The sequence below is a fragment of the Sapajus apella genome, unplaced genomic scaffold (genome assembly GCF_009761245.1).
Source record: "Sapajus apella isolate SASKATOON/1434 unplaced genomic scaffold, GSC_monkey_1.0 scaffold11, whole genome shotgun sequence".
Classification (NCBI taxonomy): Eukaryota; Metazoa; Chordata; class Mammalia; order Primates; family Cebidae; genus Sapajus; species Sapajus apella.
In genome coordinates this window covers 41295778-41311888 of record NW_022436951.1, presented here as the reverse complement: position 1 = coordinate 41311888, position 16111 = coordinate 41295778, and the positions used below count along the sequence as shown (strand labels likewise).

Here is a 16111-nt window from a genome sequence, read left to right as displayed (position 1 = left end):
GGCAGATGGGGCAGGTGGCACCAGCCAGGCAGGACAGGTGAACAGGTAGGTTAGGCAGGTGGGACAGGTGACAGGCTAGGCAGGTCAGACAATGGCCCCAGGCACTGTTGAGACCCTGAGAGATTGCCCCTGCGGGGCAGAACCTGGCAGACGCTTCCCACAGATGGCCCTGATTCCGCAGCAGCCACTCCACCCACCCCAAGCCGCAGGGCTGTGCCAGCAGACGGGCTGGCTCCCCATGCCCCCACCCACAGCGGGACAGACCCGCTGCTCCAATGCCCCCAGCTGTGCAATTTGCTCTGCACTGGGCAGTGTTCACACTCCAGACCTTGACCGCGCGGCTGAAGGCGAGAGGCCGGAGACTCAAAGGTCCCCACTCAAAGGCCGACCTCAGACACGGCTCCCCTGTGCCTGTGAGGGGCACGGGCCAACGGTGGTGCTCACCTCCAGTTCTTGGTGTGGGGGGGACCATGCTCCACGCGCAGTAGCGCATAGCGGGCAGCATTCAGGGACAGGCCGCGGATGCCATCACCCCACTCCTTCTCAGCCCTGTGGGAAAGAAGTGGGGGCTTGTCCAGCCACACGCCTGGGAAAGAGGGGACTTCTGAGGGCAGGGGAGTCAGGGGAACACAGCGCCCCGTGGAAAAAGCCCCTGGATGAGGAGGGAGGCCTCCGTGCCCACCCCTGCCCTCAAGCAAGCCTGTCCCAGGAGCCACCGGGTCAAAGAGGACACCATGGCTTTGGAGGGAAGCAGGTCTACTGCAGACCGGCATGTGAGGTGTCTTCCTTGCAGGGTGGGGGGCAGGAGGCCATGACAGGGAAGTGGCTGGACCCTGGGAATGAGGCAGGTGCAGGTGGAGGGAGGGCGGGCGCCAGGGCACAAGGAAGGGTGCCCGTGGCTGCCGAGTGGGTACAGACACAACCTGGGGACACTAAGAGAGACCCGTGGCGGGAATAGTCAGCCGCGGGCTCACCGCCTGCTGAGGACAGCACGAGACAGCGCTCCAGGCCAGAGACCCCTCGCCCTGGCTAGAGGCAGGAGGGAGACCTGGGCTTTCACAGCACAGCCCACCTGGATATGCCCCCGGCTGCCCCCAGGAGGGCACACGACGTTCGGACCCCAGGGAGTACCGTCCACAGAACTGCCTGGGCGTAGTGTGGAGGGTCGGCGAGGGGCTGGCGGCACTTACCCACGGTACTCAATGTACTTGTAGATGCAGCTGGCGATGAGCATGGCGGAGAGCGCGTAGTACCAGGAACAGATGAACATCAGCGCCAGGCACAGGCTCATGCCCAGGAAGGACAGGGTCCTGGGGGGCAGGCGGTTCAAGGGAGCCCGACGCCACTCAGCGCCCACACCCCAGCCACTGCCACACAGACTCTGCCCCTCCCTCAGTAAAACGCTCCCTCCGTCAGCACAAGGAACATAGTCGCTGACGCCTGACGGCCAGGCCTGCACCCAGCCACCTCGGAGGGTGACTCAGCTCTCTGGGCCCCTACAGGAGCTGCCGCTGCAGGACGTGGTGGACGCTGCTCCCACTCCCAGCGTGCACGCAGCACCTGGGCTGTGCAGGCAACGCCATGGCTCCGGTCACCCAGCGCCTGGTTCCCGGGGAGGGGATTAAGGAGCCCCACGGCCCTGACGGGCTACACCCCGTGCCTGGGAGGACCTGGCTGACCACAGCCGGTACAAGACGCACATGGACACCTGGGCATCCAGGTAACCAAAGGCCTTTGTCAGGTGCAGAGGGAGAGAGACCGCAGTCCCATCGGCTGCACAGGGGTTCGCCCCGCAAAGGAACAGTCAAGGACCCGCCTGGGGTCTTCGGGCCCAGGGCAGCTGGCCTTGCAGGGGCACCAAAGGTCCCAGCCTGTGGGGTCGCCGATACCCGTGGCTGAGCAGCCTCACCAGTGGTAGTACTTGAAGCGGGGACGCCAGTTGGGGGTGCGCAGCAGCGTCTGCACGGCGCAGGCCAGGTTCACAAACAGGTAGCACATGAGGAAGAACCTGCAGGGGCGGCCGGCTGCTGACTCAGGTGGGGCCCCGAGCCCCCATCACGGCCGCCTGGGAGACCACCGTTGTCGTCACCGTCCCTCCCACCTGCACCCACCCTGGCCCCCCATGGCTGTCTCTGCACATGAGCTGGTTCAGACACCCACATGGCTCTTTCCAGCGACACCGTTGCCAGCTAACCCAGCAGGTGCCCCCCTGGAGGTGTGCACCTGCCTTCCCTGGCTTTGAGCTCCCTTCCTGGCTGGATCCGGACTGCCCACGGCCGGCCCTGCCTGTTCACTGCTTGTCCTGAGCAGGGCTTCCTGGCCATACTGCACCACGCTCCAGGCCTGTACACCCATCCCCAGGTCCCTGTCCTGCGGGGACTCACATGGAGAGGATTGGGGCCACGCTGTCCAGGGAGGCGATGAGGATGCCAGTCTCGCAGATGAGGACCGTCAGCAGCAGCGCCCACGTGGGCTCCCCGTTGGCCTTCCCATGGCCAAACACCTGTCGGGAGAAGCGCAGGAAGATGGGGTGGATGGGGCAGGAAACACCCTCCCTTTTTAGGAGAAAAGACGCAGGCTGGTCGGATCCAGCCCACGTGAGTCTTAAAGACACATACCAGCAGAAACACCTTTCACAAGAGGTCCTGGGACATCACCCAGCCGGCCTGAGAAGAAGCCCTAACAAAGGATGTGTCTACATCTGGCTGTGCTTGCAGCCTGTGTGGCCCAGGCCGCCCCCACCTGCCTCAGTTTCCCCAACCACCGAGCCCTAGGCCCAGCTGGGACTGACGAGATGCAACCACAAAGAAATGTTCTAGCACTTTCCAAACAAACAGCTGACACCCTGTGGGTTGGCACCCTGCAGAGGTCACAGGCCAGCAGCAGGTGGGGATGGTCTTCAATCTGTAACTTTTCCTACGGTGGGGACAGCTCTGCCATCCACAACATTCCCTGAGGAAGTCACGGGCCAGCGACAGGCAGGGACGACGGCTTTGCCATCCACAATCTTCCCACAGTTGTCCTGGGCCCGAGTGGCAGGAGAAGCCACAGTCAGCAGCTCTGGACACACGGACAAGACCCACACAGGCGTCCCTCCAACCCTCAGAACAGTCACACGCTGGGCCAAAGGCTGGTGACCCCGCCTCCCAGGAGCTGAAGAGCTCAGCCACACAGAGCAAGGGGGAGGCAGCAGGGGCCTCGGGCCAGACAGCAGATCAGGCACCTCCAGACTCCAGGCTATGGCGCCTCATAGCCACCCCCAACACCCCTGGGGCTGCACTCAGAGGGAGCTGCAGGTGGGATGGCTGGAGCTGCCTCTGCCCACTGCCCACCTCCCGCCACCCACCACCCACCACCCACCACCCACCATCCACATCCACTGCCCACCACCCACACCCACTGCCCACCACCCACCACTCACCACCTGAGCCCGCTGCTCACTGCTCGCCCCTTACCATCCGTCACCCACCACCTGCTGCCCACCCCTCACAGCCTGCCACCCACCACCCACATGGTCAGCACAGCAGCCAAGGGAAAAACGACCACCATGAGCTCCAAGCTGCAGGCATGCGTCCCACACACGGTACTGTGAGGGTCCCACAGGGGAACAGAGCCCCCGATCTTCAGAGCACACTTCCCCCGGTGCGCGGGGCTCACCTGCAGGAAGGGGATGATGCCATCGCGGGCAATGGCTTGCAGCAGGCGCGGTGCCCCCGTGAGGCTCTGCAAGCCAGCCCCGCAGGTGGAGAAGAAGGAGCCGATGACGATGACCCAGGGCGAGGGCCAGGCCAGCATGCCGATGACCAGGTTCCCCTGCAGGGCCTCCCCGAACCTGCGGGTGGGCGGGCGGGAGGCTTTCAGAAATGAGCTGAAGTCAGACAAAATGTCTTCCCCACCCAGAGAACGAGGTCCAGCATGGAGGGGGTGACTCCTTGGAAAGCTGAGGCCCGGCCTCCAGCCCCCATTGGCAGACACCCCCTCCAGGCTCTGCCCAGCGTGGCCAGAATGCCCTGGAGTCTTCAGCGGGGGGGGGGGGGGGACCCAGCCCCCCTTGGGGTCGATCTCGGGAGCAGGGAAGACCCAGCCTGGCATCGGCTTCAGTCAGGGACCACGTAGGACCTCCGGGGCCTTGGGGCTGCCAGACAGCACACCCCACAACGATGCAGGCTCAGCGAGGACCTGCCTGGGGACCCCACTACTTCTCCACTTGGCAGCCGGGCTGGGGGGGGTCTCCCAGGGCCAAGCCTCACCCGTCCATACCCCTGTGGCCTCCCCAGGAAGGGCCTGTGCCCCCAGCTGCATCAGTAGAGTTTGCTCTAAGGGTTCCCCAGTCCGTGGCTCCAGTGGCAGAGACGACACGTTAGCGCCTCAGACAGACGGAGGGAGCCCGACCCTGGGACCAGGACGGCTTCGGGTCTGTACATGGATGTGATTTCAAAGCCAAAATCGTCCTCGGGAAAAACCACGAAGACTACAGGCTCTGCAGGGACACCGCAGAGGAAAACCTACTTATCTCGCAGGATCACGCCTTCGATGCAGGCCCCAAAAAGCACGATGCAGGAGAGATCTGCGGCTCTCGTCAAGGAAGGAAGGGTCCTCGGGTGCGGGGTCCTCAGTACAGGAAACACAGTCAGCCAAGGGCCTCAGTGGGGCATGGGGGTGGGGAGCCGCGCTGGCCGGCGGGCCCCAGGCTCCAGGTCAGGGGGACCACCCTGCACCCCAACCTAGGCACAGCCTGTCCCCGTCCTCAGTGCACCCTCCTGGGCTCTGTCCAGTGTCACAGAACAGGACCCTGGGGTGGTGGAGACACACCTGGCCTGCACTTGACCGTGGGCAGGGGACCTTGCTGAGGGAACAAAGCCCGACTGGAAGGAGGCGGCCTCGGGATTGAGGAGCCAGAGGCCCCGCGGGCCCAGCCTGCCGGCAGCACACACCACGCCACAGCTGGGCATCACTGTGGCACACGCACCAGAGGGACTGCTTCTGTTTTATATACGATCCTATCCCACGGTGACGAAGAAGCCGGGGTGCTGACGGCAGCCCCAGCCCCATTTCTCAGGAAGGATGACGTTGTCAGAGCCCAGCCTAACCCGGGGAAGTCACGCGCCGGTGGCTAAGGATGCAGCGCTGAGCCGGGAGGGCATGGGGGCCTCTCCCCAGGCGGAGGCCAGAACCCGTGTCTCCCTCACCTGCACCCCTCCAAGGATACAGATGAAAGACGTGGTCACTATGGCCAGGATGGTCCCCGTGGGGATGGACTTCTGTGCATCCTTGAGGTCTCCGGACCGGTTGGAACCCGCCATGATACCTGCGGACACGGAAAACGCTGCCAGGACCCACCTGAGGAGTCAGCAGCACGTGACGGCAGCCCCGGCCCCGAGAGCCAGTCAGGCGGTCTCCGGGGAGACCCCGAGGGTGAGCCGTGCCCAGGACTGCAATCCAAGCCCTGCCAGCCGCCGCTGAAGGACTGCGGCTGGGGGACGCAGGCCAAGGCACGCGGACGAGCCCCACGTTTACTGCTGCCCCTGCATGGAGTCACAGATAAACCAGATGATTCCTCGATCCCAAGACAAGGCCCAGCCCTGACACTGACCCCCGCGGCCCCGACACCCAGGGATCCTCTGGGGCCTGTGTCGATTCCACGGCCAAGGGTCAGCCCAGGACGGTGCTGAGCAGACTCACAGGCCCTCCCGGACCCAAGACTTTTTGAAAGCAACCCTAGGACAGATCAGAGCTGGGCCAGCCAGGCCGATGGACATCGTGGACCCTCCTGCTGCAGCTCTGTGTGGACATCACCTCGCTCTAGGGAGCCCTGGCCAGGTGCAGTTCTTCTGTACAGTCGGCTCCCACAGAGCTCAGGGAAGCTGGATCAGAGGGGGCCGTTGACACCTGGCTCAGTCACACCTAAGGTGTGACCTGAAGCACCCGTGCTCGGGGTGGCCCCGGAGGCGCAGAGCACATAGCCCCAGTGCCCCAGACCACAGACCACAGACCTGGAGCCACACAGAGGCCCTGCCCCCATTCCCTCCACCCACAGTGCTGACCACAAGCAGACAGGGGAGGCTGGAGCCAAGGCACGAGGAAAGGACCCTGGGCCGATCGCCCCCTCCCTAGCAAGACAGGCCCACCTTCAGGGGAGGTGAGGGAAAGGAGACACCAGCCATGGCCAGGGCCTGCAGCTGACCCTGGGCTCCAGAGCTTTGGGATGCGCTGAGATAAAGTCTAGGAGGAGATGTGGGAGGGACCGGAAGGGCAGCTGCAGGCCACACGGGCAGCCGGCAGGGTCAGGGAGTCCCGATAGGAAGGCCAAGTGCAGGCAGCGGGGGGCCTGTGTGTGCCTGTGAGCCTGGGAGTGCAAGGGCCTGGCATGAACCAAGGCCCCATCCCCCTCAGGAACAAGGCCACTGTTTGATGAGGACACAGGGGGCCAAGGTCCCCGGCCTCTGACCTCACTGAGGCCACTCCTGGGCGTCTCCTAACAGTGTGCCAGGCATTGTCACCAACCCTAGAACAGCTTCTCCCAGCACAGGCCTCCCCGGGACAGAGCAGACAGCATTCTCACAAATCAACCAGGACATAGGGCAGAGGCCTCAGCCGCTCCCCCAAGCCAAACAGGCAAGAAAAGCAGAGGCCAGAAGGCGCGTGGGAGAGGAGAGAGGAGAGAGAAATGGGGGGGAAGAGGGGGAGAGAATGACAGAGACAGAGAGATGGACAGAGAGAGTCAGAGAAAGAGAAAGACGGAGAGAAGCCGGGCAAGGTGGCTCAAGACACCTGCATCCCAGGACTTTGGGAGGCCAAGGATCGCCTGAGCTCAGGAGTGAGACCAGCCAGAGCACGAAGGGAGACCCCCCGACCAAAAATACAGACATTAGCCGGGCATGGCGTCATGCTTGGGAGACTCAGGTGGGAGGGTTGTTTGTGTCTAGGAGGTCGAGGCTGCAGTGAGCCGTGATCCAGCCTGGGTAACAGAACGAGATCTTGTCTCAAAAACAGAGAGAGAGAGGAGACAGTGGGCGCGGCGGGCTCACCGGTCACGGAGGGGAAGTAGATGCCGACCAGCAGGGTGAAGGAGGCTGCGATGTCCGTGAGCACGTAGGGCAGGGTGCCAGCGCGGCTCTCCTCTGCCACGGGCACCGAGGGCACACCTTCCTTCTCCACAAACGCCCCCGCCTGTGCATACGCACTCCACAGGTTCTCTGCCGGGCAAGGAAGATCCATGGGTTTCTGGCACCTTCCAGGGCTGCCACCTTGGGGCCACCCACTCCCTGGCAGGTGCCACGGGTGGCTGAAGGGAAGGCTCAGAGCTCGCACCCTCCAAGCAGGCTCCAAGTCAAACGAGGACCCCAGTGTTTGAGACGGTGCCTCTGGGAAAGCTACCCGAATCTATGGAGGGACGTCAGCACTAAAGGGAAGCCTCACGTGCAGAACACCTCATTCCCAGAAAGCCCAGGCTTCCTGTCTCGGGTTCCGGAGCAGGTCCCATGGACCCTGCCAGAGGTCCTTTTCCCTAAACCCATGGGGCAGGTCCAAGGCAGCCTCCTCATCAGGGAAGACGCAGAGGGGGCGTCACCGCTCATCACCACTCCCTTATTAACAAGGCAAGCTCCCCACACGCTGCCAGGGGCCATGAAAATCATCCATGGCTTTAAGGGCAGCTTGCTGGCCATGACGGAGGCCGCCTCCCCGACACACCCTGTTTGACTTCTATGCCCGCAAGGGGTGTACACAGGACCCCGAGGCTCATCAGCAGCAGCTGAGGAGGCGCTTGGCTAGGAGGAGGAACTGGGGCCCTGGGAGTGACCCTAAGGCAATAGCACCCACCACGGCCAGTGCCCACTGTCCCCGCTGCCCCCCCAGCCCCCCCAATCCCCCCAGTCCCCACTGCCGCCCTGTGGGCCTCACCCAGGAAGACGCCGCTGGCCGCACCGGGGATGCCCTGGATTTCAGTGATGTTGTTCTGGGTGAAGTACTCATCACAGGTGGCACTGGTCTGGGAGCCGTTGCAGAAGAGGCCCCAGAGGGCAGAGGTGGCCGAGCTGTTCTGGACGAGGCGGGCCTTGATGCAGACATCGAAGCCACGCCGTGACAGCGTGCGGTTCCCCAGGAGGCAGACCCTGGGGCAGACAGTGAGGCACGGCAGCGCTGCTGCCAAGGTGGCTCGCACTGCCTCATCCAGATCCCCCTCCGGGCGTCCACGGCATTGCCCACGAGCGGCTCCTGGCACCCTGCCCCTCCCAAGACAGGAATGGCCACAGATCACGCCGGACACCGGGGCCAGAGCCAGGCTGCAGCAGGAACGCCACATGGTGCAGCCGTCCCCGGCATCCAGGGCTCGGCCAACCACAAGGTCCAAACGCGCTAAATGAAACGTTCTAGATGCAAGCAATTCACACGGTTTCCACCACGCGGGTCTGAGTAGTCAGGTGGAACCAGGAGAAACCCCCCCCACCCACAGCCACGCTGCCATCGCTCCCCGTCTGATGCTCTCTGGCCCACTGTCCAACCTCACTGCTTGTGTTCAAGCCACCTTGTACCACTTCCCCATGGTCCGGAGCGCCGGGGCATTGCGCCCGACCCATAAACCAGGCCTGCATGTAGAAAACAGTCTACACGGGGCCGGTGCAACCGCAGCTTCAGGCATCGGTGGGGGGTCACGGGAGGCTCAGAACGGGTCCCGGAGAAGAAGGGCAGCTCCACGTCCCTGAACAGGCTCGTGGGGTTGAGGCCGTTCTGCCTCCCTCTGTTTTGAGGTCTCTATGAGGCTGTTCCGCAGGGGCTCCCTCCACGCAGAGATGGCAAAACCCAGGATCCTCGAGGGGCTTGGCTGCCCAGACCCTCCGGGACCTGCTCCCTGGGGCCTCTGGTGGCCAATCCGATGTTCCAGGACCCGGGGCCACCTCCCAGCCCCCTAGCTCCTCCTCCAAGAGGACGAGAAAAGAGCCCCTCCAGCGCCTCTGGGAGAGAGAAGGGAGCCAGGCCCAGGCAGTGGCTGGGGTCACCCCATGACGACCAGGGCCGCCTGACCGTGCTGAGGGCCGCCGGCCACCCCTGAAACCTGCCAGGCCCCTCGCCCACCCACCTGCCACTTAGGAGCGTCTTCGAGCTCAGACCCAGCCACAAGGGTGCCTCAGCTCAACACACGGTTGGGTTTCCCATACTCCCCAGAACGAGCCCACGGGGGTTCCTGCCGAGGTCACGCCCAGTCTAGCCCGTCTCGGGGAGCTCGGCGTCAGGGAAGACGGATGAGAGGCGGGCAAAGCCCATGGGACCTGGCCCCAGCCCCACACATCACACACAGCTCAGAGGGCCCCAGACTCACGGGATGTCCGGGGGGTCGAAGGCGGACTTGATGACGCCAGCGTAGATGGCCAGAATGGACAGCACCACGCAGGCCAGGAAGACCAGCGCCAGCTTGTTGACATACTTGACGCCCACGAAGACCACCAGGGCCATGAGCACCAGCGTGCACGTGCCGTACACCCGCATGTTGTGCAGCATGGCGGCCGCCTCGCCACCCACGGCCTCCGCCTGGAAGATGGTCGCGCCCGGAGAGATGTATGTCTGCGGGGACAAGGCGGGTCGGGAGGCCGTCCCCGGCCATAGCACCCCAACACCCCGCCCTCCTGGAAGCCCCCAGCACCACACAGGGGCCTACTCCCAACAGGCGCTGGGGCCGTGGGGACGCATCCCTGCCAGGTGGAGCCCGCAGGGGTCAGCGCATGAGCAATGGATGACCAGGGCCTGTATGATTCCCAGGAGCCACCCAGGCGCCCTCCCGTAAAGCAGCTTCAGGACCCGGGGCGTCAGAACATCCACACTCCCAAGAAACATCTTCTGCTGAGAGGAACGTGACTGTTGCCCAGGGAGCGTGGCCCGCCCGGCTGGATGTCCTGGACAAACACGGGGTCTGACCATGCCGGCTGTGGATGGCCTGTGTCCTGCCTGGACTCACGGCACAGAGATGTGGGACAGTGCTACTCAGCTCCCTCCAGACCAGGACAGGACTAGGGTGCAGCAGGCGTGGGGGGTGCGGTAGGCGTGGGGGGCACGGCACCCACGCCCACCAGCCGGGATCCTGTGAGTGCGGCAGCAATGGTGTCTTGGCAGCCATGGCGCCCGGGGCAGGTGGAAAGACCGAGGGAGAGGGCCAGGGGACTCGGTGGGACGGGTGTGGACGCGACCCCACTGAAAGGTTTCAGAAACTTCTCGGGCCATGTGGCTGCCTCCATGAGCCCAGGAGGCTGGGAACCGGGTTTGGCAGGGGAGGGGGTCGGTAGAAAGACTGGGGACAGGGGCTCAGGTGGGCGTCCCGAGGCCCTGCAGGCATGGCAGGTTTCAGAACCTCAGCAGAAGGACAGCGCCTGTCGCATGGGGCCGAGAAGGGGGGTCCCTGTCCCCACGAGGGCCAAGGAACTCGTGCCACAGCCTGCACTTTGAGCCTGCTGTGGAAGGCGATGACATCCCCTGGTCGCACGTTGCTGGGCTCCGTGACCCTCGGCCAAGTGCCCAAATCAATCCGGCAGGGAAGAGGCTGGGACCCTGGTGAGGGGTTCTGCTAAGCTGAGTTCCAGCCCTATCCCTAAAACAGCTCAGACTCGCACCCACGCCGGGCTCAGATCTACAGCCCAGATGTCTGCCCAGCTCATGCCAGGCACCCGTCATGGAGGGCACCAATGGTGGCCAAGGGGGACACAGGTCGCTGCTGAGTGGATGCGCCCGACGGCTTCCACCATGGCCAGAGCCCAGGAGAGTCTGCAGGGCGGCCAGGGCAGCGGGGTCAGGATGGCTCAGGGTGCTGTGGGCGCCACCACAAGACAAGCTGGGAGGGCCCCTGTCACCCTGCCGCAGATTGTCGGGGGATCCCTTCCAAAGCAGCACACTTACCAGAAAAATCTCAATGGTCCCCAAAATATACATGGCCCCGGCGAACGTGGTGCCCAGGTAGAAGCAGAGGCCGACGGCGCCTCCGAACTCGGGTCCCAGCGAGCGCGATATCATGTAGTAGGAGCCGCCAGCTGCAGAGACAAGGCGGCGGGCGTGGGTCGGGTCCACGTGGGTCGGATCCATGCTGCCGTTCATGGGTGGAGAGCCTGTCTCTGCGAAGGCAGCGTGCAGGCTCTCGCACACCCACAAAGCAGCACATGAAGACGTGTGGCCTCCGTGGTAAACTCTCCCCACGTGAGGCTCAGCACATGCTCCATGCCCGCCACGCTCTTGTGGACATGAGGACCACATTGAGCACCATACGAGGTCAGGGCTAAGGCTCCCTGGGGAGGAGGCGGCCCCAGCAGCTCCTGGGAAAAGGCCTGTGTATGTCAATGTCAGCCCGGCCCCACTTCCACTAAGTGCTGTTTACAGAAAAGGCAGAAGGGAGACCAGGACATTCAGGAGTCGTCTGGTGTACCGTGACTCATGCACGCCATCACTGATGGAAAAGCCGGGCGCGACCCCAGACAGCGCGGCTCTCCCTGCTCTGAGCAGCGGGTGCGGACATGTGGAAGGGGCGCTAATGGATGCGGTCATCATGAGGCAGAGACTGGTCCCCTGGCTGCTGAAGGAGACCCCCGTGATGGCTCTCATGCACTCCTGGGGCCGGCGAAGGCCACCGTGTACCACGCAATGCCCCGTGGGGATAGGACGGCTGTGTGAGGACCTGGTGCTGAGGAAGCCTGGTCCTTAACATGCACGGGACGCGTGGACTCGGGAGCAGACGCGGCATCATCTCAGTTCGCTAATGATCACGTATTGCAATTGATCTATTATTAATGAACAAGGTCAGGGACAGTGTTTTGTCTTCACCTTCCCTTGTGAGGCAAAGGTTCCAGGAACTCAGCCTGTGGCACACACCAGGATCCCAGCGCCGCTGGGCTCGCCCTTGTCTCCCCTTCCCCAGCCTACTGCCCCATGGGCACTGCCTACCAAGAGATGGTCACCACGAAGCAAAACAGGGAAGAAAACCAAACAGCCATGAACCCATGGCTCAAACGGCAGAGGAGCCGGTGGAGAACACGCAGAAGGCCCGGCCGAGACCCCCAGGCAGCCCCAGCCAGGCCTTGGCGAGCGGCCTCCTCCTAGGTACCACGCGGTAGAACACAGACTCCTCTAACAGGACACCCCTTACCTGGGACCACACCGTTGGTGGCGATGGCACTCATGGAAATGGCTGTCAGCATTGTCTGCAAAACGACAGGCGGCCATCTGAGGAGGATTCCCAGGAGCCTGCCGGCATCGATACTCCCGAAGGAGGGCCCATGCCCGGGCTCCCGGCGGAAGCCAGCCCCCCACCCCAGGGCTCTCGATCTCAAGAGAATGGCTGGGAAACCAGGAATCCAAGACTCCCGGGCGCCAGCATGCTGTGTCCTGGTTCCCACCCCTTTCCCTGACCTCTGAAAGTGCCCAAAGTCCTTTCACACTGTAAGTGACCTTATCAAAACACAGGACGTCCATCCCCTGGAAGCCTCAGCCCCCAGTGCTGCGACGGGACACCCACCACCGGCCGAGAGGCCCTTCCGCAGACTCGGAAATGAGGTACCAGTGCGCTGCTCAACACGGCAGTGCCAACCCGGCCGGGGTGGCGTCTCGTTCCCACAGCTGCCCCGGCTCTTGTGGAGGACACGGGAAATCTACCTGGGTGTCTAGGGAGGACTCTACTGTCCGGCTGCCACCACCGGAAGGAATAGCCACCCCCGGCCAGGGGACACTCACGCAGGTGCAGCACATGGCCACGATGAGGAAGGACTCCAGGACGCCGGCCACCCCCACAATCCACGTCAGGCGCAGGAAGAGGATGACGCCCAGGATGTTCTGCAGGCACGGCAGGTAGACGCCGATGAAGGTACCCATGCGCGGAGCCTGCAGCAGAGCGGAGCACAGCGTGTCCCGGGGACTCCACCCCCACCACAAGGAGCCCCCTCCCAGGCTGCACTCAGGCCCTGGGCAGGCAAAGCAACATAGGAGCAGGAGGGAGGGGTCAGTGGAGGACGGGGGGGTCAGGAGCCTGTCCCAGAACAGATGGACGCTCAGAGAGGCCCGGGCAGGACCCCCAACCATCCAGGAGGAGGGGCTCGGGAGAGGGAAGCAGAACCACATGGCTGGCAGAGAACCGAGATGCAGCTGCTCCGCTGTGCCTCCCACGGAGAGAGGCTGTTACGCTGGAAACGTTATGGGGAAACGAGAGCAAGAGGGCCCCGGTTCCATCCCCTGGACGGCTCAGGGGCTCAGACTGGCACGGGAGAGCCCAGGCACAGACGCAGAGCCAGACAGGGATGAGGCAGCTGCTGCCCATAAAGCTAACAAGAAGCCACAGCTCAGCATCCACCCTGGGCACACACTGACAACCTAGTACGGAGGTCACCGTGAGGTGGCAGCAGAGGTTCAGATACCTGCCCAGCGGGCCACGCCGCCCGCCCACCCCAGCACGGAGCAGGTAGCCGCCTGACTTCAGACACCTGTGCCAGAGACAGACACACACACCTCGTGGCCCTGAAGAAACCCGTGGGGGCGGAAAGTCACGGCACTGCCAGGAGCAGGCCAGCGCCTGCCGGGCGGTCCCCCTCCCCTGCTCGGGACGGACCAGGCTGGGGCAGAAGTTCAGCTCCGTCCCCACCGCCCGCTCGGCCCCACTCCCGCCATGAGCAGAGGCATGCGGTGCGGAGCTGGAGGGCGGCTGGCACCAGCACAAGGTGATGTTTGAACAGGAAAACGTCTCAAGGTTAGGTCAACACGGAAAAGGGGGAAGGTTTTCTTTGAAGACATTTCCTGTGAACAATGGTCACAGCGCAGATCAGAACAGGCCCCCTGCAGAGGCTGAGGAGAGGGTTCGATCCTGGGGTCTGCACGGCCCAGCCCTGGGGAGGGGGCAGCCACTGGAGAGAGGCTGGATGGGGGCAGGGGACGGGGCGAAGGGCAGCTCCCAGGGAGAACACACTCAGCGCCACACCACAAAAGCAAACAGGGTGGCTTCCGGGGTCACTGCAGGAACGCCTCCCACAGACAGGCCGCGGCCAGGGCCGGGCAGGAATCTGGGGTCCACTGGCTCTGGACCCGGGGGAAAAGCATTTCTAAGGAAGCAGCCGGGAAACAGCGAGAAGCTGTACACCTGAGAGGCTGGCACATTCACTGGGTTCCCTGAGCCCTGGGAGGGGAGCAACAGGGCAGCAACGGGGCCTGGGGAGGGGCCGAGAGGGTGACGGGCCGGGGTCGCTGCTGGGCCCTCTGCCACCCACTAAATCTGCGCCTTGTTCTTGGTGCGAACAAGAGAGAAGTGGCAGGAGAGGGGGCAGGAAGGTGGTGGAGAAGCGGCTTTGGGGCATTTTCGTTGGATAAAACTGAACGCTGAGGGCAGGGGTGACGGCAAGGCTTGCGGGACACGCACTGGTGTGACTTCATGACCAGGCTTCAGCCAACACAGGAGACGACGGGCGGAGGGCCAGGCAGAGCCGGGCACACACAGCGGCCTTGCCCACAGGGCTGAGCCTCAGATTCCCACAGCCCCGTGACCGGCAAGTCAGAAGCTGGTTCTCCGCCAAAGGCCGGGGTCCTGAGTCCCCAAGAAAGGGCATGGCCGGCCTTCGCCTCTCAGTTCCCGCCTAAAAGGCAACTTTTAGGGCTCAACCCGATCCAATTTCAGGTTCAGGAAGCTGGAGATGCCTGGGTCCTTGAAAAGGCTACTTCATGGGAGCAGCTCTGCTGGGGACGAGCCTCTGAGCCTGGCCAGAGAGGACAGCGAGGGGCAGCCCTGCCCTCCAAACCTCGGGCTGAACAACAGTCCTCTCAGGGAGGCGGTGCATTCACTGCAACCGAAACCTGCCACCGCCACACCACAGGCCTGCTGGGGTCACAGACCCTGCTCCTGCCACAACTCAACGGCTGCATCAGCCTGCAGCGCCCGAGGGTCAGAGGCCTGAGAGCCACCGGCCTGGGGAGGGGTTGCCGGGGAGGGCCAGGAGAACCTTCCAGGTGGGAGCCTCCTGGGCCCTGGTCCACGGCATGCCAGGAACAAATGCACCTGCCTGGATGTTTTGTGCACAGTGGCAAGGAGGGTGAGAGAACCTCAGTGTGCTCTCTGTGGGTGTCTCCAAGATGGGCACGGCAGGCTGGGCTGTGCCAGGCTGAGGGGTTGGGGCTGGGTGGCCAAGCCAGTGGTGCCGGGGCCCAGCCGAGCCGGAGGGGAAGCCGGTTCCCGGAGCCCTTGGACCAGGCCTGTGGGAAGGCCCTGCTACCTGGAGAATGCTGGCATCTCCCTGCGACACAAACTCCAGCACAGAAACGGGAGGCCTGGGCTCTGAGCTTTGATGCCAGGGCACGAGCTGGAGCCCATGAGGCCTCGAGGCTGCACCCAGCGCCCGTGAAACCCCAGATAGGTGCTGAGCGCTGAGCCTGGTGCAGCAACACCCGATTCTGCAGCATCCACGTGTGGCAATGAAGACCCCACCCCGAGGGCTGGCCGTGCTATGGACAGGTGGGGTGGCCACAGGCTCCGCTAGCCAGGAAGGGCCCTTCGGGGACTCAGAAAGAGGTCCAGAGACATAGCTTCTGAAGAGGCCGCTGTCCTGTCCTGGGACAACAGCCGGGGCCGAGAGACCTCGTCAGGCTGGGCCCCACCTGAGGTGGCTACGTGGACACGTCCTTCACTTGTCCCTGGTTACTTCAACCACAAAGTGATGCATCTCAAAAACAAACCAAGCGTCTTCAAGTATCCTGGAAATGCAGCATTAATTCCACCGTGTTCACGGTAGAAGGAAGGACAGACCTGGTCAGGAGCCTGACTTCCCGAGTGCTGTGTGGGACTCAGGTCAGCCGGACGCTGGACGCCGGCAGGAGGCACTCGGGGTGGCCCCAACGCAAAGCACTGGGCCCCAGGCTAGGCGGATGCGGGGTGACGGGGGACTGGCTGAGACACCCCCACTTGGTGGCAGTCACACACAGCGGGACCACCGTGACCACAGTCCAGCTTCAGCAGCAGGACTTGGGGGGAGGCCACCCTGAGAACTATTCCGGCTTCAGCGGTGGGACTGGGGGGAGGCCACCCTGAGAACCTCCCGGCTTCCGCGGCGGGACTGGGGGGAGGCCACCCTGAGAACCTCCCGGCTTCCGCGGCGGGACTGGGGGG

General features: G+C 63.9%; 1 protein-coding gene across 4 annotated transcripts in view; it reads right to left on the bottom strand.

The window, feature by feature from the left end:
- Positions 1-16111, bottom strand: part of SLC12A7 (solute carrier family 12 member 7) — a 54669-nt gene that overhangs the window by 19133 nt on the left and 19425 nt on the right. For all 4 annotated transcript variants that reach the window (XM_032279161.1, XM_032279158.1, XM_032279159.1 and 1 more), the window contains exons 4-16: positions 12706-12852; positions 12122-12176; positions 10885-11015; positions 9320-9561; positions 7903-8114; positions 7029-7196; positions 5210-5308; positions 4510-4567; positions 3658-3832; positions 2385-2503; positions 1910-2008; positions 1191-1310; positions 445-549 (exon numbers count right to left, since the gene is read on the bottom strand). In XM_032279161.1, the coding sequence (XP_032135052.1) occupies positions 445-549; positions 1191-1310; positions 1910-2008; positions 2385-2503; positions 3658-3832; positions 4510-4567; positions 5210-5308; positions 7029-7196; positions 7903-8114; positions 9320-9561; positions 10885-11015; positions 12122-12176; positions 12706-12852 (1730 nt within the window). The remainder of the gene's footprint in view (positions 1-444; positions 550-1190; positions 1311-1909; positions 2009-2384; positions 2504-3657; positions 3833-4509; positions 4568-5209; positions 5309-7028; positions 7197-7902; positions 8115-9319; positions 9562-10884; positions 11016-12121; positions 12177-12705; positions 12853-16111) is intronic.